This window comes from Pseudorasbora parva, chromosome 8, assembly GCF_024679245.1.
Source record: "Pseudorasbora parva isolate DD20220531a chromosome 8, ASM2467924v1, whole genome shotgun sequence".
Taxonomy (NCBI): domain Eukaryota; kingdom Metazoa; phylum Chordata; class Actinopteri; order Cypriniformes; family Gobionidae; genus Pseudorasbora; species Pseudorasbora parva.
The window spans coordinates 11,525,505-11,551,318 of record NC_090179.1 but is presented as its reverse complement, the minus strand read 5'-3'; the positions used below and the strand labels follow the sequence as shown (position 1 = coordinate 11,551,318).

The 25,814-nt window shown below is 40.5% G+C and overlaps 1 protein-coding gene and 1 pseudogene across 7 annotated transcripts; one reads left to right on the top strand and one right to left on the bottom strand.

Moving 5' to 3' along the window:
* Nucleotides 1–377: 377 nt before the first annotated feature.
* Nucleotides 378–22,031, top strand: or55c1 (odorant receptor family 55, subfamily C, member 1). 7 transcript variants are annotated; one of them, XR_010906709.1, is made up of 6 exons: nucleotides 378–518; nucleotides 759–928; nucleotides 1,577–1,707; nucleotides 17,355–18,728; nucleotides 19,303–19,410; nucleotides 21,247–22,031. XR_010906709.1 is itself a non-coding variant. In XM_067450107.1 (4 exons), exon 4 carries the CDS (start codon nucleotides 17,379–17,381, stop codon nucleotides 18,330–18,332), a length of 954 nt encoding a protein of 317 aa, XP_067306208.1. In that variant the 5' UTR covers nucleotides 378–518; nucleotides 759–928; nucleotides 1,577–1,707; nucleotides 17,355–17,378; the 3' UTR covers nucleotides 18,333–22,031. The 7 variants fall into 7 exon arrangements, 2 of the variants coding, with proteins under 2 accessions (XP_067306208.1, XP_067306209.1); XR_010906711.1 differs by having other exon boundaries at nucleotides 17,355–17,455; nucleotides 18,643–22,031; XR_010906710.1 differs by lacking the exon at nucleotides 19,303–19,410.
* LOC137084456 (putative nuclease HARBI1) lies at nucleotides 4,885–5,910 on the bottom strand (annotated as a pseudogene).
* Nucleotides 22,032–25,814: the final 3,783 nt, after the last annotated feature.

Sequence of the window (25,814 nt, the reverse complement as noted above, 5' to 3'; positions counted from 1 at the left end):
ACAGACAGTCTCGTAATTTTCCATGCAGAAAAACCCTGTATAGAATTATAAACCTGTAAAATAATGCGTTTACAGTGTAGTTACAACTAAATTACAGGACTGTCCATAAATTTCCCATCATGCATTTGCAATAAAAAATGAATACAATATTTTGTTGTAAATTTTACTGTAAAAATTACATCAATTGCTAAGTGTGCTTGCTCAGGTTGTGGATAGTACTTAGTAAATAATGTTCAGTTTCTTAAAAAAAAAAAACAGTTAAAGCTAAAAATTCTACTGAAAAAAAAAAAGAAAAAAAAATCACCCACATCATGAATGGCCTGAGTTTAAGTAAATTAACAGGGTTCTCAGACAGGCAGAGCCGAACAGCCCTATACGCTCACTAAAAGGCCCCGCCTCCCCCTCAATCAATGTTGTAAACACTGAACTGATGATAAAATTAAGCTGAATTATCCCTCTGGCCATGAAAAGAGGGCGGAAAAAACACCATGAGAGTGAAATGCGGGAACAGAAATCAGGTAAACTTGTGTTCTCTCCTCTCCAAGTTTGATGTCAGCATATAACAGTAACGGTACCCTAAAGTTGATGTGCACCTCATTCTGTTGTCTTGCTAAACTGGACAGACAGGCTATGCATCTCTTGATCTAGCTAGCTAATGGCAGCTGCTTTCAGGGTTGTGTTCTGTCTTTTTGCCTGGGAAATACAATTATTTATGTGTTGTTGTTGGTTTTTTTTATTTTATTTTTTATAAACGACAGAAGGCAACGGTGTTTGTTTAACTGCAGCTCAGAAAAAATCCTCGTCGCGCATGAACATGCGTTCATATGCGCGTGCACGAAAAGAAACGTGCATTTTCCAGAAGAAATATCTGTGGATCCTAGACTGACAGAATAATATATGGTCGTGATGAACGGTCCTCCTCCTCATCGTAAGTGCACATAGGCTACATACTTTTAAAACAATACAATGAGTATCTTAGTCAATGTTTAGTTACGACTCTAAACTACTGCACAAATTAAGATGGAAAGCAATGTATTGACAATTTGACATTGATTGACTATTGAATTATAGGCTATATTGAATTTAAAATGTTGATGTTAATTAGCTGGACATATTGGTCAATATGGATGCACATACCTCAGTAAATAATAACAATAAATCAAATATTGCTTTACCATGCATAATATAAAACACAGTAGCATGCTATGGCAAGCCATTTAAGTTTTTATTCATTCACAATTTATGCAATTTTTTATATCAATATTTAAATGTTCACTATTTACAATGTGAATTATTTATATTAGGTATGGAATTTTTACTAGTAACAATGTTATATATTTGATATCAGGGATTACATGTTCACTTGTACAAAAGTGAATTCTTGATATCAACAATGATGTCATCACTCACAGAGATTCTTGATATCTGAATCACTAGTTCACTAGTTAAATATTACAAGAGCCAAGCCATAGTATAAATAGTATTTTATATTTGAAAATGTTTAAAAGGAAATCTGGAGGAGCCAGTTTGAATCGGTCTGATGCAGCTTATAATATTTGTTATCTATAATTTGCAGGTGCTATGCTTATGTTTGTAAGTAAAGGAGATGCTGGATTATCTGCCAGTACAAGCACAGACCCAGATGATCCACATCCAGCCTCAACCCAGTACAGCCAGATTCACCAACAGTAAAGCCGTCTTCAGCAAGTACTATCTTCAAGGGATACTTCACCGCTTTCATATTAAACTGTTATTCCCTTAACTAAAATGATTTGATACATACCTCTCTCGTCTCAGTGCGTGCACTTAATCTCTCTGACACGCGGTGACGATCTGATAGCATTTAGCTTAGCTAAACGAACTGTGCCGCAATTCACGCGAACCGTGTGAGAAACATGGACTCAGAAGCGCTCTTGTTCAGAAAAGTAACCTGCGCATTTGTTTAAGCCGATAGTAATGTATTTAGTTCAATAAAACACATGTAATGTAAGCGGTGATGGTGTTAATGATTTATCTCAGATATGAGTGAGAGTAAGCTTCAGTGCATTACACTCGGACTGCAGAGAATGTGCTCAGTGAAAAAACGCACTTTTCTTTCTGGAGTCTAATAAAAGTTAAACAGAATAGAAATGTCAACCCTTTTCTTTCCCTATTAATTTTTGCTCCTGCATCCTTTGCGTCTGACTGCTCTCACTTTTTCCAACTACAGGCTATGCCAGGGATCAAACAGAAAATGCACTCTGCGTTAACGCGCGTTAATAAATTTAGTGCCGTTAAAATTAATTTGCGTTAACGCGTTATTAACAGTTGATGGTCCATTTACTTCCATATTAGAAAAAAAAGAAAACATACTATGGAAGTCAATGGGGACCATCAACTGTTGGGTCACCCATATTCTTCAAAATATCTCTTCATACATATATTCAATATATGCACACAGAGATATAGTACCTTATCTTCTAAGTATCTTTAAAAAATATTGTAGAAGTTTTTACTTTGACTCTTTCAAAGACAGATGATCCAGTTTTTTCTTTTTTCTTTTTCATTCAAGAAATGCCTTATAAATAAAAGACAATTAACAGATTCAATTAGCCTGAAATCAAAAACTAATCCTATTAATTTTTTAATGCATTATCAAGTCATCCTTGTGAGTAACTGGTACATATATTATTCAGATCCATGTACGCTAACTTTTTTTTAAATGTATGTGCTATAAGGGAAACGTTAATACACTTTAAAATGTAAAAAAGAAGAAAAAAAAATCCTTAGACGAGGGATGGGCAAACTCAGTCCTGGAGGGCCACTGCCTTGCAGAATTGAGTTCCAACCCTGAATGTTTAAACTGGCAAGGCTATAAAACACATGAAAAAGAGAAACATTCGTGATGACAATGAACTGCAATGCAATGCCAGCGCCTGTCTTCCGACACGCAACTATTATCAATATTCAATGTCAGGGACGGATGCAGCAGTACTTCCACTGATATACAGTGAATATTAGCATAATACTACGGTGAAATGCAAATAAATTTGATTATATTTTACTCACAACCTAAAATCGATAATTAACGTTACTTATGAATGACTGGATGTGTCACACCACCACACGGCGAAATAGGAAAACATTATGACCACTGTTTTCGCACAGGAAAAAAAACGTGTATCTGCCAATAATTATTATTTAACAACCACCTCATTAAAGTAATTACAATTTAAGTTTTGGTTTAACAAATTTTGGAGACTCCGACAGCGTGCATATAACGTTACACGTTTTTTAACAGCGTTTAATCAAATATGTAGTAGCCTAACGTTAAATTTCCATTTACTCTTATTTAACAGAACAGGAACATGTAGGTATATTCAAAGTATGGCTTAAAGGAAAACTCTACTTGCATCACCTAATGTTAATAAGAACTTACAATCGCAATGGATGAAGAGTCTTCTCTCTCGATAGACCTGGTTTTCTTCTACGACCAACACAAATTTTGCGCTTAGTCCATGTCACGTGGTTACAGCCTCTTGTGGTAAACTGGTGGATCCTAACATATTATGCTAAATTGACTAGACTCCAGATTATTGTTGACTTTGCTCAAAATTGATGATTGTTTCTTTATTAATTAAAATAAACCATAAACTTAATATGTTATCAATTACAGTTTTAAATTAAGGAATGTGTCAAACTAAAATCTTTTCATTTTAATGAGACATGTTTGCTGAGGGCAGACATCATTTTTTACAGTGTAAGATAACTGCAATCAATCTGCAATGTATTGAGGTCCTAGGTCATTGTGAGATTTATAAACAAGTAATAATATTTTCGATTTTAGATGTAACTGGAAGCCAGTGTAAAGACCTGAGGACTGGTGTGATATGGTCATATTTTCTGGTTCTGCTCAGAATCCTGGCAGCAGCGTTCTGTATGAGCTGCAGCTGTCTAATGGTCTTTTTGGGAAGGCCGGTGAGCAGGCCATTACAATAGTCCACCCTACTGGTGATGAAAGCATGAACGAGTTTCTCTAAACCTTGCCTGGAAACAAAGCATCTAATTCTTGCAATAGTTTTCAGATGATAGTATGCTTATTTAATTATTGCTTTAATAGTTTTCAGATGATAGTATGCTTATTTAATTATTGCTTTAATATGACAACTGAAACTCAGGGCCCGATTTTTCAAAAGTAATCCACTAGGATTTTGGATAACGGATTGGATCAAATCTTGAAAATGTGTTTTTCAAAAGAAAAAACGGATTACATAATCTGATTAGATCACATAATCCAATCTTGGTTTTGATCCGGATCAAACCTTTAGTTTGGGTTTTTCAGAACTTTTTTGTAGGATTTGGATCACTTTGATCCAAAAAATCTGGATTAAACTGATCCCATCAGAAGGGTGGATTCAGCGTGGATTTCATGCCCAAAATGTAATGAAAACTTTAAAAATGTATCAAATAATACTATATTTGGATCATACAGTATCTTACAAGATATCCTATTTATTCATTAAGTTTTAATTTATTTTTTTTATCCATCAGGCTACAGTGACTAGGTAGGCTTTAACGTATTCTGCCTTTCAGTAAAGGCCTACGGCAAAGTAGTAAGAGTCTGGCCTCATAAAATAATCCCCCAAACAGCTGTCAAAATTGACCAAAATTGACCTAATTGATATATATATATATATATATATATATATATATATATATATATATATATATATATATATATATATATATATATATATATATATATATATATATATATTCATCGCAATCGAAAATATTTTTGTTTTTAGAATATTTATTAGTGATGCATGCAATGATTACAGAATAACCAAAAAAAAATGCAAAGAATGGCAATCACTGATTTTTGAAATCCAAAACAAATCCCAATCAGAAATAGTGTCTAACTATTGCGTCCCTTGTTGCACGTCCTGTTTGCTCATTCTGGCAGAATGCAGGAGGTTGGTTAGGGTCTCCAAGGGGCTCAGGTGCATCATTGTCAGCACAGAGAGAGACATTGCCATTAGTAGCGACGTTGTGCAGGACAATGCAGGCAAGGGTTATGTTGCATGCTTTCTGTGGTTCCGCTCTCAGGTAGTTAAGGCATGCAAAGCGCCGCTTAAGAACTCCATTTAAACGCTCAATTGCACATCTTGCTCTGCAATGAGCAGTGTTGAAGCGTGCCTGCCCCGGAGTATTTGCTGTTAGAAAAGGAGTCATCAGCCATGGTAGGAGTGGGTAGGCACTGTCTCCTAATATTATGCCATCCGGTCGGTTGGTTTGGAGGTCTCTATATAGAGCACTCTTCCTCAGGATGCGTGCATCATGGACAGACCCAGGCCACTTGACAACGCAGTTGGTGATGATGAGGTCAGCATCACACACAAGTTGGACATTGATGCTGTGCCTCCCCTTTCTGTTTATAAACTCCCATTCATTCTCACGGGGTGCTTGTATATGCACGTGTACAGTCGATTGCTCCAATAGTATTGGGCATATTTCCCAAAAGAAAAAAGCTGTGCTTGGCCTGGGCAATCTGGTTGTCCTTTGGAAAAGAAACAAATTCATTGACCAGGCTGGCCAGTGCGATTGACACATCTCTCACCACATAACACACATCTAATTTCACCACTCCCATATAGTCACCAACAACTTGATAGAAAGTCCCACATGCATAAAATCGGAGTGCAATGAGGATCTGGTCTTCCACAGACAGACCGTGACTCCTTTGGGTTCTGTGTTGAAGTTTTGGCCTGGGAAGGTTCACAAGGTACTCTATATCAGCCTCCCAAAGCGAAACCGGACATACAGCTCCTCAGTGGTGTATTGCTCCAGTGGCTTGGTACGTTCAACATACACCCTTTGACGGTATCCCCTCCTGGCAAAGTGGTGGTTGCGGTGGACAACACCTGCCATTTCACTGTCTCTCTGTGAATCCTCTGAGAAAGGCTGATTTATATGGCTGTGTAGTTGGTCTTTTCAAACACACCTATTACAACTGATTAGTTTTGGCTTGTGTTCAATTGAGGCAATTGGACCCCAAACCTATAATTGATGAACAATGCTCACTATAGTAAAGCAACGGAACCATGGACTCAAGAAGCTGTAACTTCACTGCTGCTGAAACCAATGCACTACTAGAGTTCGGTGCCATTATGGAACAATAGTGGGAAGTTTTAATTCTGCTAAGGATACCAACAAAAAGAAAAATGATGTTTGGATTTTAATCACAGAAAATGTGAATGCCAGAGGAGGACCACAGACCAAATCAAATTGCGGTGGAAGAATCTTAAGGCCAGGGCAACAAAGGACCATGCTGAAGCCAAAAACCCACAAACAGGCAACAAGCCATTTAAGAGGGGAGATTACACAGATGTGGTCCTCAACATCATTGGAGGTGAGAAGTCGCAAGCTCTCCAAGGTATTTAAGGTGTTGTAGGGGATGGCGAGCCTTGGATTGAGGAGGAGGAGGAGAATCAGCCAGTTCCTCCTGAGGCTGATCCAGAGAGCGTATTTATATTGAATCTCAGCTCTGTTCCTGAGGAAAAAGCTGGATTCTCATTGGTTGAGCCAGTGGTAGTTGCCACAGGATCTCAGAAGAAAGGCTTGAAGCGCCCTTCATCAAACAAAGATGATGATTACAAGGCACTTCTGCAAAAAGAGACAGAGAAAGGGCAGAAGCACAGCTTCGTCTGGCAGAGGAACAACTGACTCAAAACTGCAGCAAACCAAGGCCAGACTTGAGATCCGCCTCCTAAAGGCTACGCTCAGACAAGCTGGTCTCTCCACATCAGATGAGGAAGTCTAAAATTATTGTGGGGTATTTGACATTAAGTCTTTTTTTTTTTAAAAAATTCAATACATCTCACCTATACTTGTTACAAATATCCTCAATGTACAGTGTGTGTGTTTTGTAGGTCTCAGATGAGCGGACTGCTAGAAGAGGATAGGGTGGGGTTTTTCTTTTCTTTTTTTTCTTTTTTTTAAATGTGTGTGTTTTCATTTCAAATAAAATTAAACTTATATTGACCTTACACTGGCTATTCTACTTGTTGCTCTTTACACATAGTTCTACATTGTGATTTCCTATCATGTTTGAGCACTGGTTTTTCAGCACTGGTTATCCAGATTTAGTGATCCTGAAAAGTTCCTATTCAGATCAGATTGATCCAATCCGATGTTGCTTTAAAAAACTGGCTCCAAAATAAGCTGGATTACGTGATCACGGATCGCAAAAAAAGGATTACTAAATTCGGATCAATTTCATCCGGATTAAACCTTTTGAAAAACCGGGCCCAGGTCTGACTCTAAGATTCCTGACTTGATTTTTTTGTTATCATACCTTTAGCCTTTTATCAAGATATGCGTTCACCTTGAGAATTTCATCTTTGTTTCCAAATGTAGTGATTTCAGTTTTGTGTTTGTTTAACTGAAGATAGTTTTGGCACATCCAGTTGTTAACTTCATCAATTAATTTGCACAGGGAGTCAATGGGGCTATAGTCATTAGGTGATAAGTGCTAAGTAGATCTGGGTGTTGTCAGCATAGCTGTGGCAAACAATTGTTATTTTTCATTATTTGTCTCAGTGGTAGCGTATACAGGTTGAATAGGAGAGGTGCAAGAACTGACCCTTGTAGGACTCCGCATGTCATGGATCTCCACTAGATGATGACGACAGGACGCTAGTGCGTCATGTAAAGTTCTTTAGTGCGCTTGCATAACTGTGAAATGTTAAAGCAAACCAAAACTAACCAAATGGATACAATGTATCAAAACACGAACTTTGGTTCGGACCTTGGTGCAGACTTTCAGGTGTGAAAACGCCCTAAGTATGACCTGAACCATTTGAGGACCATCCCAGAAAGCCTGACCCAGTTTTCCAGCCTGTCTAGAAGTATGTTGTGGTCAGCAGTGTCGAATGCAGCACTGAGGTTGAGTAGTACCTGAATTGATGTTTTGCCTGTATCAGTATTGTGGCGAATATCATTTATAATCTTTATGAGCACTGTCTCTGTGCTGTGATGCGGTCAGAAACCCGATTGAAAATTGCCTAAGTATCTGTTTGAGCTTAAGAATTTGTTCAGCTGATTGAAAACAACTTTTTCAATGATCTTGCCTATGAAGGGGAGATTTCAGATTGGTCTGTAGTTGCTCAATATTTAGTTACCCAGATTTCTCTTGGTTTTAAGGGAGTTTAGAAACATCCCATAGAGAAGTGAGGAGTTTACCACTTCTAGGAGATCTGCTTCTAAACAAGTGGGTAGTGTGTCAAGGGATGTTGATGTTTTAAGGTGCTGTACCGTTTCTTCTAAAATGTTACCGTCAGTTGTTTCGAAATCAGACATAGTAACTTTCTGAGGTTGTGGTTTGATCTGTCTGATCCCAGAGCAGCTCAAGGATGTACTGACCGCCTTTCTGATATTATTGATTTTCTCTGAGAAGAAGGAAGCAAACTCACTGCATTTTCTGTGTAAGTTGTAAAATGGGAAGTTGTTTTTCCATAGTAACTATTGGAGGAATATAAAATCTTAGTGAAAGTGGTTGTACAAAAGGAGGAGCAGGGGAGGAGGGATGCTGCAGGAACTAAAAAGGAGAAGAGGTAAGCTGCTGGTTTTATACCTTGGTATTAATTGAAAGATTAGATAGGCGTACTCATCCCGAAATTATGTTTCACGAGTTCACACTTACATCAAATTAAATAGAGTAAGATTATGCGTATTTGGCGTGCTGTCCGGGGGAGGGCTCCGGGCTCGGATTTTTGCCCGAACCCAGAGAATCCCCCCCCCGTGGTAAGGATGGTCTAAAGACTGGTCTGTATTAGGTTGGTTTAGTGGAAGTCTGATGGGAGTTTTATTAAATCACAGTGAGGAGATGGGGTGGTGGAGGGATGCTAAGAAACTGTCTACTGAAGGAAGGTAAGGCAGTTGTATATATGCGCTCCACCTGATTATGATGATTGATTAGTTAAGTATGCTCCGCTTGTGTTGGATTAGGTTTAAATTGTCTGGATGTACTCCACCTGGCTTGATTAGGTTAAGTTATCAGACATGCTCCTTTGTTTAATTATCTGTTCGTGCTCCTCTCGAAATTAGTTAATAAAACTTCACTTCACGAGTTCACACTTACATCAAATTAAATAGAGTAAGATTATGCGTATTTGGCGTGCTGTCCGGGGGAGGGCTCCGGGCTCGGATTTTTGCCCGAACCCAGAGAATCCCCCAAAATGCAAGGAGTAGAGGACAGCCACCAGAAAACCCCCAAATACGCAGAAAAATTGGTGGACTGATAATTTGAAAGGCCTGGCTACTAGACCAGGAGAGCCCGAGTTGCCTCGCTTCTTCGGGCGGACGGGTTCTACTGGCTGGGGGAAGCTGGGCGTTTGGAGGACCGATCGGGAAAGCTCTTGCCGCGTCTGAGGGGGGCCGAGCTCACTGCAACAGACGGGAAAGAACCCTACCGGACGATGGATGGGGAGAATTTTGTAAAATTACCGATCGGGGGGGGCCTTTTGCAACGTCTGAGGGGGGTCCGGCTCACTGCAACAGACGAGAAGCGAGCTCTTCCCACTGATAAATGAGGAGCATCCTCAAAATCAGGGAGGCCGATGAGAAGGCTCTTACAACATCTGAGGGGGGTCGGGCTCACTGCAACAGGCGAGAAAAAACCCTACCGGACGATAAATGGGTAGCGGCCTAGAATTTGGCGTACCGCTCGGGAAGGCTCTTTATCGAGTCTGAGGGGGGCCCGGCTCACTGCAACAGACGTAAGACGAGCTCTTCCGGCTGATAAATGAGGAGCATCCTCAAAATCAGGGGGGCAGATTGGGAAGGCTTCTTACAGCATCTGAGGGGGGCCGGGCTCACTGCAACAGGCGAGAAAGGAAGACCTTACCGAACGATAGATGAGGAGCAGCTTGGAATTTGGCGGATCGATCGGGAAGGCTCTTTAACAGTCTGAGGGGGGTCCGGCTCACTGCAACAGACGTAAGACAGCTCTTCCGGCTGATAAATGAGGAGCATCCTCAAAATCAGCTGGGCATATTGGGAAGGCTTCTTACAGCATCTGAGGGGGGCCGGGCTCACTGCAACAGGCGAGAAAGGAAGACCTTACCGAACGATGGATGAGGAGCAGCCTGAAATTTGGCGGACCGATCGGGAAGGTTTTTTACTGAGTCTGAAGGGGGCCTGACTCACTGCAACAGATGTAAGACTCGCTCCGCCGGCTGATGAATGAGGAACATCCTCAAAATCAGAAAGACCGATTGGGAAGGCTCTTACGATATCTGAGGGGGGCCAGGCTCACTGCGACAGACGAGAAAAACCCTGCCGGCCGCTGACTGACCGGTCGGGAAGGCCCTTGCAACGTCTGAGGGGGGCCCGGCTCACTGCAACAGAACAAGAACGGCTCCACCGTCTGATAGGGAGGAGCATCCTCAGAATCAGAAAGACCGGTTGGGGAGGCTCTTACGGTGTCTGAGGGGGGCCGGGCTCACTGCAACAGACGAGGAAAAAACCCTACCGGCTGGAAGAATGAGTAAGGAGGTTTAAAGTGTGTGTGTGGTTTAAAGTAGCCGTTTGGAAGGGCTCCCGCTGCGTCCGACGGGAGAACGGGCCTGACTTTTTTTTTTTTTTTTTTTTTTTTTTTTTTTAAGTTATAAGAGTTTGGTGAGCTTTCCTGATATGGAAACGGTCCGTCCTGATATAGCTTTGGAAAGCATCTGATGACCATCTTCCGAGAGCTTGGATTTGCTGTTGGGAGAGGCCTTTTTTCGCTGCTGTTGTTGCTGCTCCTATGCGAAAGGAGTGGCTTGAAAAATTGTGCGCTGAGATGCCTGATAGCTGGAGAACGGATTTTAAGTGTTTTTGGAACCAGAAGCGTGTAATAGGTTTGTTGGAAGAGTCTATGAAGAGGGGTTCAGATGGAGATTTAGCCTGATATTTTCTCCTTTGGAGGTACGCAAACACTGTTTGGTAAGGTTGGATTGGCGATGGGATGTTAAAGATGTAGATCAAGTGGCCTTTTTGGGCTTGGTCTGTCTTGCTTCGTTTGATTGAGTATGATATGGTTTCGCTATCTAGAACTGACAGGTCGGAGATGGTGGGGTGTATTTTTGGGTCAAATTTAGAAGTGATCGCAATTTCGGAGCATCTTAGAAAACCGAAAAAGGCTAAAATGAACATGGTGTCGAGTGTGTGGGCTGTATCGATGGGCTGGTAGCTAGTACGAAGTGTTTGGATACATTGTGTGAGAACGTCTAATGTAATTGGTTGTCTGCTGTCGGGGCGGGTGGGTTGTGATCGCTGGATCCCTTTGATCTGGAGGGAGGTTTGAGAATTATTTATCTCTGGGGAGGGTGCGCCATAAATTAATTTGTGAAAAAACTGGACGGCGCTCAGGTAGCCTTTGATGGACCCTGCTTGGAGACGCTTAATGTTGTTGAGATAAGAGATAAAGGAGGTGATTGAGAGGAGGGAAAAATCGGGAAATTGTAGGTTATACGTGAGGTGGAAGGATTTAAAACATCTCCACGCTGTCAGGTAGGATTGGATTGTTCTGGTTGAGACGGCTTGGAGAATGCTGTTAAGTGATGCATCAAGGAGGGGTTTTAGTGGGTGGTTTAAGGGAATATCAGTTCTGAATAGTGAGGTACTGGAGTTGGGAACTGGTCCGCCTTTGGAGCCAATGTCCTGAATTTCTGAAACAGAAAGCGAGACAGGGAGTCAGCAATTAGATTTTCAGACCCTGGGACATGTTTAGCAATGATAATGAATTGATCGCATGCTGAGATCCAGATGAGACGTCTTAGAAAGGGCATCAGGGCGGGTGAATGAGAGCGGCCTTTATTAATGCATTGGACGGTCGCTTCGTTGTCGCAATGCACTAATATGCTGCTAGCCGTCCACTCTTTCCCCCACAGAAAAGCCGCAACTACTAGGGGGTAAAGCTCGAATAGCGCTGAGGACTGAGACATGTCCTGGAGCTGTGGAGGCCAAGGAGATGCAAACCAGCGTCCTTGGTAGAATCCCCCAAAGCTGATTGAAGGGGCTGCATCTGTAAAAAGCTGAATGTCGACTGGGGAAGAAACAAGATTGTTATAGAAAAAAGACAATCCGTTCCACTGTTTTAGGAAGATTATCCATAACCTAATTTCGTCACGGCACGACTTGGTTATCGAAATGAGGTCCTCTAGCGCATGAACCGACGATGCGAGTGAGAGGAGATGCGAGATAAAGGGGCGTCCTTGCGGAATAATGCGCATTGCGAAGTTTAGGTGTCCTAGCATAGACAGCAGTTCACGTTTGGAACGGTGGGAATGGTCTAGGAAAGTAGAGGAGACTAGAATTATTCTATCAATTTTCTCTTTTGGCAATGAAGCTTGGAAATTAACTGAATCCAAGTTAATTCCGAGAAATTCCATGGATGTGGCGGGACCCATGGTTTTCTCCTGAGCGATGGGGATTCCGAGCTCGGAAAACACTTTTTGAGCGGTGAGAAAATGTGCTGCTGGGATGGCGTCGGGAGGCGAGATAATTAAAAAGTCGTCTAGAAGATGAATGAGGTGAGGCATGGCATAATTGTTTGACAAAATCCAACAAACAGCTTCTGATAGCATGTCGAAAATCTTGGGGCTGCTTTTGCAACCGAACGCGAGGCGTACGGCGAAATAGAATTGCTCGTGCCAGCGCACTCCGAAAAGATGCCATGAATCTGGATGGATGGGCATCACTTTGAAAGCTGAAGTGATGTCGAGTTTTGCCAGCCAAGCGCCTCGACCTGCGATTTTAATCATGTCGATGGCCTGATCTATGTCGTGGTATTTAAGAGAGAATTCGGCGAGGGGGATTAAGCTGTTAATACTGGGAAACTGGGAATGGTGCGGAGCTGAGAGATCGATTATGAGACGTTTTTTACCCGAAAATTTTCTTGTGGCCACTCCGATGGGGCTAATACGAAAAATGTTAAAAGGCGAATTGTCGAAAGGGCCTATCATGAAACCTGATTCGACTTCTTTTTTAATCAGGTTGTCTACGACTTCGGGTTCGGCGAGAGCTGATTGTAGATTATTGCATATGGTGTTTTGGGAGAGCGGACATTCGACGCCGGGCTTGAAGCCGTGTTCGAGCCCGGACAGCAAATAATCCGTGAATTCGGTATCCGGGTGGTGCGCTAGTTCGACGGAAAGACGAGAAATGTTTACAGGAGTCGATAAGTAATTTCTTGGTTTTTTATTAAGTGATTTGGATACAGGGCATACAAATTTTGCATGAGCACCGCCACAGAAGTTGCAGATGTGCAGATATTTACATCGCTGTCTGGCGCAGTTCCCTGTATTGAATTTAAAGCAGGGTTGCCTGTCTATGAAGCTTGAGGGATCTCTTCTGTAATCATAATTTGCGGGGTTGGTTGCAGGTCGTGGCACATAGCTTGTTGATTTTGCCTGGGTAGTCTCCGGGCGGGGATTAATCTGAGGGCATGACGTCGTAGAATGTGCCACTGACCTGCAAACTGCGCACGAGATGTTCCTGCAGCCCAGAAACACTCTGCTGTGGAGGTCTGTATCGAGAGCGCCCCAGTAGGCGCACTGATTCCACTGAGCCAGCCACACGGCACATTTGGCGGCGAAGAGTTTGTGATACGTGTAAAAATGTTCTCCTCCGTAGGATAGCGCGAGCTCGGCTATGATCGCCAGATAATCGTTTAGCTCGCGGCGCCTGTGGGGGAAAACTGAACAAATTATTTCCGTGAAACGGGAAAAAGCAATAGAAAATTCGGGAAACGAAAGTAAGCGGGATGAGTGTGGGTTGGAGTTTTTTAAAGCGACGGAAAAATCCCCGCAATCAATTTGGCGGTTTGTGTCTGAAACTGGAAACATAGAGAGGAGAGATGACATGTCTATGTCCACACCTGCCAGGATTTGTGCCCGGATGTTCTGGGCCACTGGGGGCGGCTCCGAGGCAACAGCGTTAGCTGGAACGGGCATCGGTGTTGCTGTGAGGAGGGAAAAAGCAGATTTAGTTTGCAGAAGGGGGTTGGAAGAGAGGGGAGCCGTGGCTGCTTCCGGAGCTTGAATAAACATGTTGTTGGGAGCCTGAGAAAAAGGGGGATATGTTTGAGACAAATATGCTTGTGCTGTAGGTGGAAGCAGCCTTGCGTTTGCTGACGCTACTGGAACTGCAGGGAGCTGAAAAGAAGAAGTGTTAGCGAATGTTGAAAAGGACTGTTGGTTCTTTTGTGCTTGCATTGCTAGCAAGCTCGCGCTAGCATCAGCGATGGGAGCAGAAGGCCACTGGAAGTGTAAAGGGTTAGAGACGGCGGGTGGAGCAAGCTGAGAGCCTGGGGGCAGGCCACTAGGCCCGGCCGCGAGCGTCGCTACACCGGGAGGAGCTGCGGTGCGTAGTCGGCTCTCAGTTGGGATCCGATGAGGCCTGGATGCGGTGGAATCAGGGGCTCGTCCCAGGCTCGCTGAAGGCCTGTTGCGGCTCGTCACTTGAATCGAGCCAGGCCTTGTGCGGAGAGGAGAAGGTGTCGAGCGGGGCGAATCCTGAGCTCTGCGTGCTCTATTCTGCCTGCTGTTGGCTAATCTGGGAGCTGAGGTGGACTTGGGAGAATGGTGGGTTGGCTGCAGGCTGACGTAGAGGCTGTACAGTTCCGCTTTGTTCATCTTCCTCGAGAACTGTATGTCGGAATTAACCAGCGCTTGCCTCAATCCTACTACTGTCCATTTCCCGATAGCTGGAATCGTCGGGACGGCCGAGCTGTAAGAGGAAGCCGGGGAGGTATTTGGCCGTCTTGCTGGTGGAGGCGAGTGTTGGCCTCGGCTTCTTGGAGTTAGCGAAGCTAGTCGAGCGGGCCGGCGGCCTCGCTGTAGAGCCTGGGGCTCTAGTACGAGGTCCTGCGGTGGAGGAGTGGTCCGGGGGCTGGCGATTTGAGCTGGAGGGTCCCGATGGGAGTTGGTTTCGTCGTCTGAAGAAGACTGGTGTTGCGACATGGTAGCAGATGGTCAGACCAGAAATGCTAAGAAACTGTCTACTGAAGGAAGGTAAGGCAGTTGTATATATGCGCTCCACCTGATTATGATGATTGATTAGTTAAGTATGCTCCGCTTGTGTTGGATTAGGTTTAAATTGTCTGGATGTACTCCACCTGGCTTGATTAGGTTAAGTTATCAGACATGCTCCTTTGTTTAATTATCTGTTCGTGCTCCTCTCGAAATTAGTTAATAAAACTTCACTTAATGACTTCACTTAAAATGTTGAAAAACTGTAATCAAGACCTAAATCAAGATAGTACTCCCTAATAAAGTTTGAAAAGAAGGGCCCACTTTATTTTAGGTGCATTGCCTTAACTACTATGTACTAACATTTAAATGAATAACTTGCACTTATTGTTTACATACATGTTTTTACATTGTACTAAATTAATTAAAACAATTACCTACTTGAAATTACATCTGTAATTAATTTATGTAATTACATTTCCCTGACACCTGTAAGGTCCATCCGTTAGCTCAAGAATGGAATCTAACGGCCTGGTAGAAAGACTTATGTGTGTAAGAGTTTTCAGCATTTCTGTTAAATGCACATAATTCATTCATACCGAAATTTTAAATCTGACTCCTATTCTGTGACTTTGTTCAATTTGTTACATTTGTGACTTAACAGCTGATTATCATTTTAGTTGTGATTTAATTTAGATTGTTGCTTTTTCTTAGTATCTTTTATCTTCAAATATTCGTTCCTCCATGGGAGTCGCTTAGAGGATAATGCTTGCGATTAATTACATTATTTTACGGACGCAAATTAGTCAGTTCTGTTATTATAGAGGATTGCAGAGTGAACTATTTTACCTTTGAGTCACACATGCTTACTCCTAACAACGAGTGTAATTTGAACCATAGTCACGAGAGCTGCAACTTATTAATAACAGCGACAGTCAGAAGTCAGATTCATGCTTAGCGCCATGTTCCAGTTCATGGTTTTCTCCATATGAATCGGTCCTGACAGAAAGATTTGCTGAAACTCCTACAAACTCCTCATGCGACACTACTAAAATTAATGATTTCGGACTGATACAAGATGAATCAAGATTGACATTTATTTGGGCCAAACAGAACTTAAATAACATAATTAAACATGAATCCATGGTACACAACTGTCAGCATAAAAATATATAATATACAAATACAAAGTAATTTGAAAATAGTTTCAAAGAGGCATGATATCGGGCAAAATACATGCCATGTGTGTGAGAGCCACTAGGACACAGACACAAAATGGCATGGTGTTTCTGTCTACAGAATGTTCCCAAATGGCAGCTCTGCTACCCTTCCTTAAATACTCAGACCAGAACAAAGGATTGTAAATATTTGCAACACAGCACCTGGTTTCGGGGAAGAGGTTTTAATATCTTTGAAGAGACCACTCAAAGAGGAGCCCAGAATTATCAAACGTTTCAATATTTCTCATCCTACTAGTGACTACAGTGAAATTGAGACAAATTTACCAATCACACTGAGACCTTTACAAAGACACCAAACATGAAAGGAATAAAACAATAGATTCACAAAATACATCATCTGTACTATATTTGCATTCAGTGACTTGAATCAGGGAAGAGGGGAAAGGGAAAGGGGCAGGGCAGTCACTCTTTCTGTGAGATCTTCTCTCCAGATTAGTGAGTTGTATTGCTTTATTGCAGGGCATTGGATCTCAGTGTTTGTCTTAGGAGTAAAACCCGTTCTTACACACCTAACCCTATCCTTAAACTTACCCATACCACCACACCTGTCACTAACTTTACGCTTAAACTTACCCATACCACCACACCTGTCAGTAACTTTACGCTTAAACTGACCCACACCACCACACCTGTCACTAACTTTACCCTTAAACTTACCCATACCACCACGCCTGTCCCTACCTTTTTTTAATGTAAGTACATAGTAGTTAAGGCCACCTAATATAAAGTGGGACAGAAAAGGATGCTGTGACTAATTGTGTTCCAATTTAACAAGCCCCAAATCCCCATGCAATGCTGGGGGAGGGAAATATAGAGTATTTAAGAGCAGGGCAGAGTTTGTTTAGTGTAGGGAGAGACAGAAAAGGGAACAGATATAAGACAGACTGTTTCAAAGGAATACAGGAGAGTTTTAAACTAAATATGAAAAACAATCCTTTTGCTAATTTCTTCTTGAAGATTTTGTGTGCCTAATACGTCTATATAGGTAATCTTGTATTGTCTTTGTTCTGTTGAGCTATTTTATATATATATATATATATATAATGTTTACATTTTGATGTCTTACAAAATATGAGAAATAACTGCTGTTGTTTTTGCTGTTTTTTTGTTTTTTTTTAAGGTCTGTACACACTTATAAAGCAGAATGGGTGACCAATCCAACAACATGTCTTTCATCTCTTTTACTGATTTCCAGTTAATTGGATTCACAGACCTTAAAGGGTACCGGACGCTACTCTTCTTTCCTTTTTGCATCATCTTAATCTATACGTTATTTGCTAATTGCATTTTGATGATTGTCATTACAAAACATAGAAAATTGCATGCCCCCATGTATATTTTAATTGGACTGATTGCAGCTTTGGGGTTTTGTGTGCCAATATATTTTATTCCAAGGATGTTGGTCGGTTTTTTGTGGGACTGGAATACAATTACACGACATGAATGTCTAATACAAATGTTTTGTCTGCATTTTTCTGGTTGTTTTCAGTCCAGCATCTTGCTTGGGATGGCTGTGGATCGATTTTTTGCTATTATTTATCCTTTACGTTACAATAATTTTGTAAATTTGACAAACTCACTTATTTTCTGTGCAGTTCTTAGCATTCGGAACGCTGTTGCCATTATTAGCATGGTTGGACTTGTTGTGCCACTTACTTTTTGTAAAACAAACATGATATACCACAGTTTTTGTGAACATACATCTGTTGTCAATTTAGCTTGTAATGATATTTCTAAAAACTATTTAGCTCTTACAGTGGCTTTTGGTATAACATCTGCTGATTGTCTTGTGATATTTTGCTCTTATGTCATAATTTTTGTTGTTATATTTCGCTCTCCTTCTGGTGAATCCCGCCACAAAGCCATTCACACATGCACCACACACTTAATGACCATAGCAATAGCTTATATCAGTGTTACTGCTGCATTTGTTGGGTATAGAGTAGCTACAATACCCAGAGATATCCGTATTTTAACTAGCACTTTGTATCACCTTGTACCTGCAATATGTAACCCTGTAATTTATGGTCTCAGAACCACAGAAATTAGAACTCAAATTGTTAAAATGTTTAAATGTAATAAAGTTACTACATATTAATATTCAAATGCACTCCATGTAAGACATTTATAATAACAGTTTTGTGATTATCTGTTTGTAAAAATTTCAAATTCAAGTCTTTATCTAAATTTCTAACCAAATATTTTTCTAGTTTGTTGTTCACCATTTGTCACCGTGTGTTTGGGGTTTGTCCATGTTTCATGTACTTTTTTTGTCAGGCTTATTTCACAGTCATGTTTTTGGGTTTTGCCATGTTCACTGCCATGCACTTCCTGGTCTTGCCCTCATGTGATCCTACAATGTGATCTTCTTCTTCTTCTTCTTGTATTGTTTAATGGCGGTTGACAAGCCAACTTATGGTGTATTACCGCCACCAACTGGACTGGAGTGTGAAGCATCAACAGGGACTTAAATAACAAAAATAACAAAAAAAAGGTAATTAAATAAATAAATAATATGTATGCCATATATAAATTTTAAATTCTGCTATCCAATCCTGGTTTTTTGAGATAACTAAGTATTTACCTCTGTATCCTTGATTCTCCTGAAGCACAACTTAATAGATTTGATATACTGAAATTTACTAATCCTATATCTTTCAATTTATTAATAAACTCTTCTCTTTCCCTGCTAAATACTACACAATGTAAAAGTACATGTTCAATAGTCTCTACTTCACTGCATGAGATACACAATCCAGTTTGGTGTTTCCCTATTATAAACAAGGAATGATTTAATCCAGAACGTCCTATTCGGAGTCGTGAAATGATGATATCTTCTTTCCTACTATTAAAACACTCTCTCCCTTTGCCAACTCGAATATTGTAAAGATGTCTGCCTTTTATTTCCCTGTCCCACTCTTCTTGCCACTTTTTATTCATGTATTCTTTAATTCTTCCTTTTATTTCAACTCTACTTAATGGAATTTGTACTTCAATATTCTTATGTCGTAATGCCTGTTTTGCCAGTTTGTCAACTATTTCATTCCCATGTACTCCCACATGTGCAGGTACCCATATGAACTTCAGGACTATACCCATTTCCTTACCATGTGATCCCTTGTCTGGTGCTCTTTTGTCATGTTCTCACTGGCTAATTGTCTCATCATTGTTCACAGGTGTGTCTTGTCTAGTCCTTAGTCATTGTGTATTTAAGCCCTCATGTTTGCCGTGGTCCTTGTCGAGTATTGAATGTGGTAACCCACTGTTGTTGAGTCTGTGTTTAGTCGGGCCAGGTTTATTGTTAAGCCAAGTCTTTATTTAATGTTTGGATTTCAAAATGAACAGTAACTGAAACTGCACTTGGGTTCTTCAGAAAACTTTCCTCTCAGTGAAATATATGTTACAGAATATCAGACCCCCAAACACACTCTGACATATGTGCCTGAGTTAATTCTACTCACAACGTACTTACTCTCCATTGGTATTGAAACCGCTATTAGTTCCTTTGCACTAATTTGATGACATTGTTTTATTTTGTATTCCAATTATTAAAGCTTTATGACCATGTTCATGCAACTGTAGTATTTTAATTGTTAATGAGGCCACAGTTCAATTTTGTCTTACTATTAGCTTTATTAAACCATGTTTTGGTCATCAAACCTTCATCAGGTTGGCTAGTGTTCCAATGTTAGATGACCACATGGTATTCAATAAAACTCAGTCTACTTATAGTAAAAGCAGTGTGCCAAACTTTACTGCTTTAAAATAGTTTGAAATGGCAGACTTCCGGTTCGGGGATGGAGTAAGACGTGTCTTTAGTAGCTCTGCTGACTTTCACTTAAATGTCATTAAAACAAGACAACATATAGTTTGCTAGCGATTTCAAAGTCTTTATAGTGTTGTACTTGCTCAACAAGTGCAATTTACTTGCTTAAATGCCGTCGAAAAAAAGCAAGGAAAAAAAGATGCTGCTGAGGGAGAAAGTTTAACTGAGACCACGAGCTCTGCTCAATAGCGTACGACCCTGTGCTGCGCGCAATTGAATCTCTCAGAGTAGATCTGGGCAAGGTTAAAAATGACATTAAAGAGAGCCTATTACCTATTATGCACAAGGATTCTTTTTCAGAATAGTAATCTGGTATATACAATTCCTAACCCATTTAAATGTATTAAACTACAACACCATTAGACCTAAAGGTATCAATTAAAATGAGTATTGTACAGTTGGTTTAATACATTTTGTTCACATGGTGTTGTAGTTTCATGGATTTAAAAATAATTGATTAAAAATACCAGATTAATAATCTGACAAAAGAAGTCGTGCATTATAGGAGTAATATTTTGATTAATTTACAGTTGGTTTAATATATTTAGGTCAAACTGTGTAGTAGGTTAATGAACTCAAGCGTCAGCTGATGTATTAGCAAAGCAGCTTTTGTGAAGTATACCCACCATAGTTGGTTTGGGGAAGAAATGTTGTAAATACCCTTATGACTCTTCCAATTAGATCAATAATGCTAAGCTTCTCTGGTATTTTTCTTCTTTGGATTCTTAGACCTCTAGTCTGAAGGCTTCCTTAAATGTAAGTTTGTCCTACATTTGGTCTATTGGACGGCATAGTATTAGGGAATCTAATTCTTCATTACTTAAACTACAAAATGGAGTTTTGATTTTCACTTAGTCTTGAAAGTAGACCAAATCTTTGTGATTATTAAGGCTCTGTGTGCTCATTCCAAATAAAGCAGCAATTGACATCCAGCTTAAACCCAGCTCTTGGGAGCCACGATCTGACTTTCTCGTACATACCTAGCAAAAAAGAAGAAAAGGTCACCAAAGTAGCAACAAAAAAAAGTCACAAAATGTGTGGATTTTATTTTTACATTCTCCTTGACAGTAAGATGACCAGACAGATCAGAGACAAACTGAAATAAAGTCAGATGATTGATCAAATCTTTTGTAAATTGATTTTGTGTTCTCCATCAAAATTGTATGTAAAATATTGTTTCTTGCAGGTTGCAAGGATCATGATCGAGCAAAGAGACCCAGGAAGGGGAAGTTTTATTGTGGGTAGGAGCGTTCATAACCAACTTTGAGAGACTTTGGGCTGAATTGAACAGAGTTATGACTTATCACTACAAATATCTATTTCAGTTTTGGAGCAACTGCTTGATTCCACTTCTGCTGTATATATCCATGCTTTGCATTACATGTATCTACCAAAAATAAACAAAGCAGTGAATGAGTTTGTCAATCAGTGGAATCACCATTCACTGAGAACAAAGCGAAACTGGACACCATTTCAGTTGTGGACATCTGGTGTCTTGCAGCACACTGGATGTTCATGCTACAACCCACTAAATGGCTACGAGGATATCATGCAAGAGACAAATTTCAGTCCAGTTGATGATCACAGATCTGACAGTACACTAACACTGATAAGTGACCAAGAAGCCTACTTAAAAGAGAGGGTTGATCCGATGGAAGATGATGGCAAGTATGGTATTGAGCAGTACATCTCTACTTGCAAACGCTGTTAATTTGAGTTTCTAGCAATAGGGATACAGTGTTTGATATTTTGTAATCTGTAGCAGTAAGTGAAAAGAAAATGATTCAGGTTTATGATTGTTTTCAGCTATGTGTAAACCAGTTGTGAATTATGAGTAACAATAAATAAAATGCCTATCAGCTACCAGAAACAATAGATTCAAATGCTGCTGAACATTTGCTTTAATAAAAAAAAACGAATGAATGTTTCTATTGACAATGTAAATACATTTGTCTACAGATTTTGTTCAAAACTTAAAATCAGTGATTAACATGGATGATAAAATATGGGTCTGACACCTACAAACAGCTCAACAATATCTGTGGTTTTAAAATAAAAAATGAACACTGAAAATTTGTTATCTTCAGGGTCAACCACATATGTGAGATGTTTTATTAGTAAGCATATACTAACAGAAAGAAAAAAGGAGAAAAAAAACCTGTTGCCAAGTTTTGTGTAAAACATAATTCCAAATTTATGGGTGTTGTACGATCTTGAAAGTCAAAATGGTTCTCTTCTCAATCGACCCTATCAGTGAGATATATGATGGGATTAATACAGAATATGTGGGATTACATCATTTGCAAAACAAACAAAGGTTCCATTCAGGCAAAACCAGGGAAATTCCTGATAGCAAATCACATTTTCTCACAGAACAACTCATAGTTTTAGGGAATGTAGGGAGCTGTATTATATTCTCACAGGTGCTTGCCAGCGGAAGGGTACAATCTTGGTTGTCCTCAAGGAAGTAAATGGATGGTTCGGGGTTGAATCCAAGGACTGGAACAGAATTTGTTCCAGTAGTAAACGGATATCCTCTAGCGACACACATGCCACTGAAACTGTTGAGGTAATGCACAGTTCTCCTCTGACCAGTTAACAAACACTGATTATTATACTGGCAACCTTAAAGGTCAGAAGTCATATTAGATCTGAATATTCGTAAGATCGGAGGCATCACGCTGTAAACGGGTTTACTGAGGATGCCGTGTCCATGAGACAATTTCAGAAGTGAGACTAATTGACCTCTGCAGACACTTCAGAGATGCGTTGGTCATGTGCAGGCGCAGGTCCACCATCTGATCTGGATAAGACACGGGACCAGCTGACTGCAGTAAACCTGGGGATAAACAGAGACTAACATTAGCGTAGATGCCACTCTTTTTATGATGTAACATCAGGTGTGATGGGAAGTGTTCCCGGTTTCTGCTGACCTAGTTAATGCAGCCTAACAATCAGTTAATTGACTTGAATAACAAATGTATAACCTTTTATAAATATGCCATAGTAAAAGATGTGTTTTAAGTCTAGATTTTAACTGATAGTGTGACGGCTTCCCGAACAATGATAGGAAGACTGTTCCAGAGTTTAGGTGCTAAATTGGAAAAAGATCAACCCACTGCAGACGATTGTGATATTCTAGGTTTATCAACTGGCCAGAATTTTGAGACCGCAATAGACGTGGTGGAGTATAATGTTTTAAGAGCTCGCTCAAGAACTGGGGAGCTAAACCATTTAGTGCTTTGTAAGTAATTAGCAAGATTTTAAAATGTATACAATGTTTAATAGGGAGCCAGTGACGTGTTGACAGAACCGGGCTATACTTCTTGATTCTAGTAGGAACTCGAGCTGCTGCATTTTGGACCGGCTGCAGTTTACTTAGCGATCAGGGTAACTACCCAGTTACAATAATCTAGCCTTGAGGTCATAAAAGCATGAATTAACTGTTCAGCAATTGTCATTTAAAACATGCCGTAATTTATATATATTTTTAAGATGGTAGAATGCAGTTTTACAGATGCTAGAAACATGGCTTTCAAATGAAAGATTGCTATCAAAGAGCACACCCAGGTTCCTCACTGACGACAAGGGCTTGACAGAGCAGCCATCGAGTGTTAGACAGTATTCTAGGTTATTAGCCTGGAAAAACCCAGACAACTTCCGGCAAATTTAGATTTGCTCTGTAAGTAGTCTGGCAAAGTGCTCAATCCAACCCATTTTTAATCCGTCGAAATCACGGCACCAATCAGAAACATTGGGGGCGGGCTTTACACGATGACGACAGCAGTGATGGTTGAGCAGGATGGCGCAGTGGAACATCACTCGTGCGAATCAGCTATCACGTCTGTTTTAAGTGCCTTTTCCTTTTCGTTGAAACCCGAGCAAAGAACAACACTCAGCTCCCAGGTGTGGATTACACCGGCTACTGTGATGAGGTAGCCTAGAAATCTAGACGCAGCCTAGCGGCAGCAAATTTAATCTGCCCGCGAGTGTCGTCTAGCAACTTTCAATACCCTTCTGAGCTGTATTCGCCTAACTCTTGCCGGGCTAATCACATCGTGTATAGAGTCGGTGGGTGGGGCCATAATGACGATGGCCGAGTTTCGTTTGCATATTTCTAGTAAACACAGAAACTGGCGAACGGCGGTCTTTCGAATCAGCTTTGACCGTGACTCTGGAAGACTTGGAGTTAAGCTTTTTTCAGAGAAAAGAACAAAGAACGACACTGAAGTCATTCTTATAAAGGGAAGATGTGTTCAGAGTTTTGCTGACCGGATACGGCGAATGTTTAATCTGTCAACAAGCTCTGTTTCACCTTCGTTACTCTGGATGGTTGTAGCGCTATCCTATCGCGTGCAGAGGGAGTTTGAAAGACAACCGTTTATCCCACCCCTTGGATTGAGCCCTGTCAATGGTGAGTTTCCAGAACAAACATCTTGATGTGGGTCTGGCTTGTCAGGCTGATGAGGATGATGAGGAGTGTGATCATGCACACAGCTCTGTATCTGGCCTTTATGTGATTATTTCCTCACACTAGATCTGGTAATCATGTAAAAATGTAAATACTTAACTAGAGTTATTTATTAAATAAATAACTAGCATAACTATGCTCAAGTCTGAAAATGGTAAATGTCACATCTGAAATGACTGAATTTGAATAAAGTTTGTGAGACAATTTTACAAAGACAATTTTATTTTCTAAATATGCAAATCACGTTCTAATCGCAATACAAATGCCCTACAAAGGGGGCAAATGCGATCAGAGCTTGATGTTTTCTGTTTGACCTTCAATCCAAGATGTTCCAGTCTGTCTGAAATGCTATTAGGTTTTCCAAATTTAGCAAAAATGTTGATGGAATGGCGATGGACACCAGCTATTATCATATTTCTTTTACAACGGCAAAAGTCTTCAGAAGCCATTGCTACATCTTCCTCGAAATCACAAACAGAGAACTGCTGTCTCAGATGATTCTCCGTCGCTCTGCTATGTCATCGTTCGTTGGTGATGCCCCATTGGCAGGGCCGGCTCTAGCTCTTTGGTTGCCCTAGGCGAGATGGAGTTTTGCGCCCCCCACCCCTCCACCCCACTCACTTTTATCGTCTCTATTCTAATTCAGCACGTCTGTTTTCCTAGGCCTACCCCTAACTGAGAAGCACTTATTATTAAACACGTTCGACGCTTTATTTCCACTTTTCAAACATTTTCTCACTTTTTATTGAAAATAAATGCCTTTCCGATCCGATATGTGATGGAAAAAAGGAATAGAGCGAGTGTGGTAAAAGGCAGGATCGAACCTCTGATCGATCTGCATCAAATCTTTATGCCATGCGTCTTACCACTACACTACAGCCACTGTAAAGAATTTAGTGAACACGGCATATTTGTGTTTAATGTAAATAATATGGTATCTATCGTTAGGCTGCTCCAGTAAAAAAAAAAAAAAACGAGGCCGTGTTTATTTCCTACCGATGGCACGTAGAGAGCGTTTGTACTTTTTATAACTAACGTGCATACATTATCCATATTCATAACGAACTGGACTTTTGATATTTAAATGACATCCATGTAGGTTATTGTAGATTATTGTCAGTGAAGTCATGTTTGCAATACGTATAGTAATTATGTAGAAAACTAGCAAGTGATAGCTTGGTGACAATATTAATAATATTTATAAAATAAATATTAGTTGATAAGATTGATACTAAGTAATTTTATTTTGTTTGACATCTTATTGGCTGAGATAAGAAGACTAA

Coding starts and splice junctions, on each gene's coding strand:
- or55c1 (XM_067450107.1), top strand. CDS start 17,379: ATGGGTGACCAATCCAACAACATGTCTTTCATCTCTTTTACTGATTTC.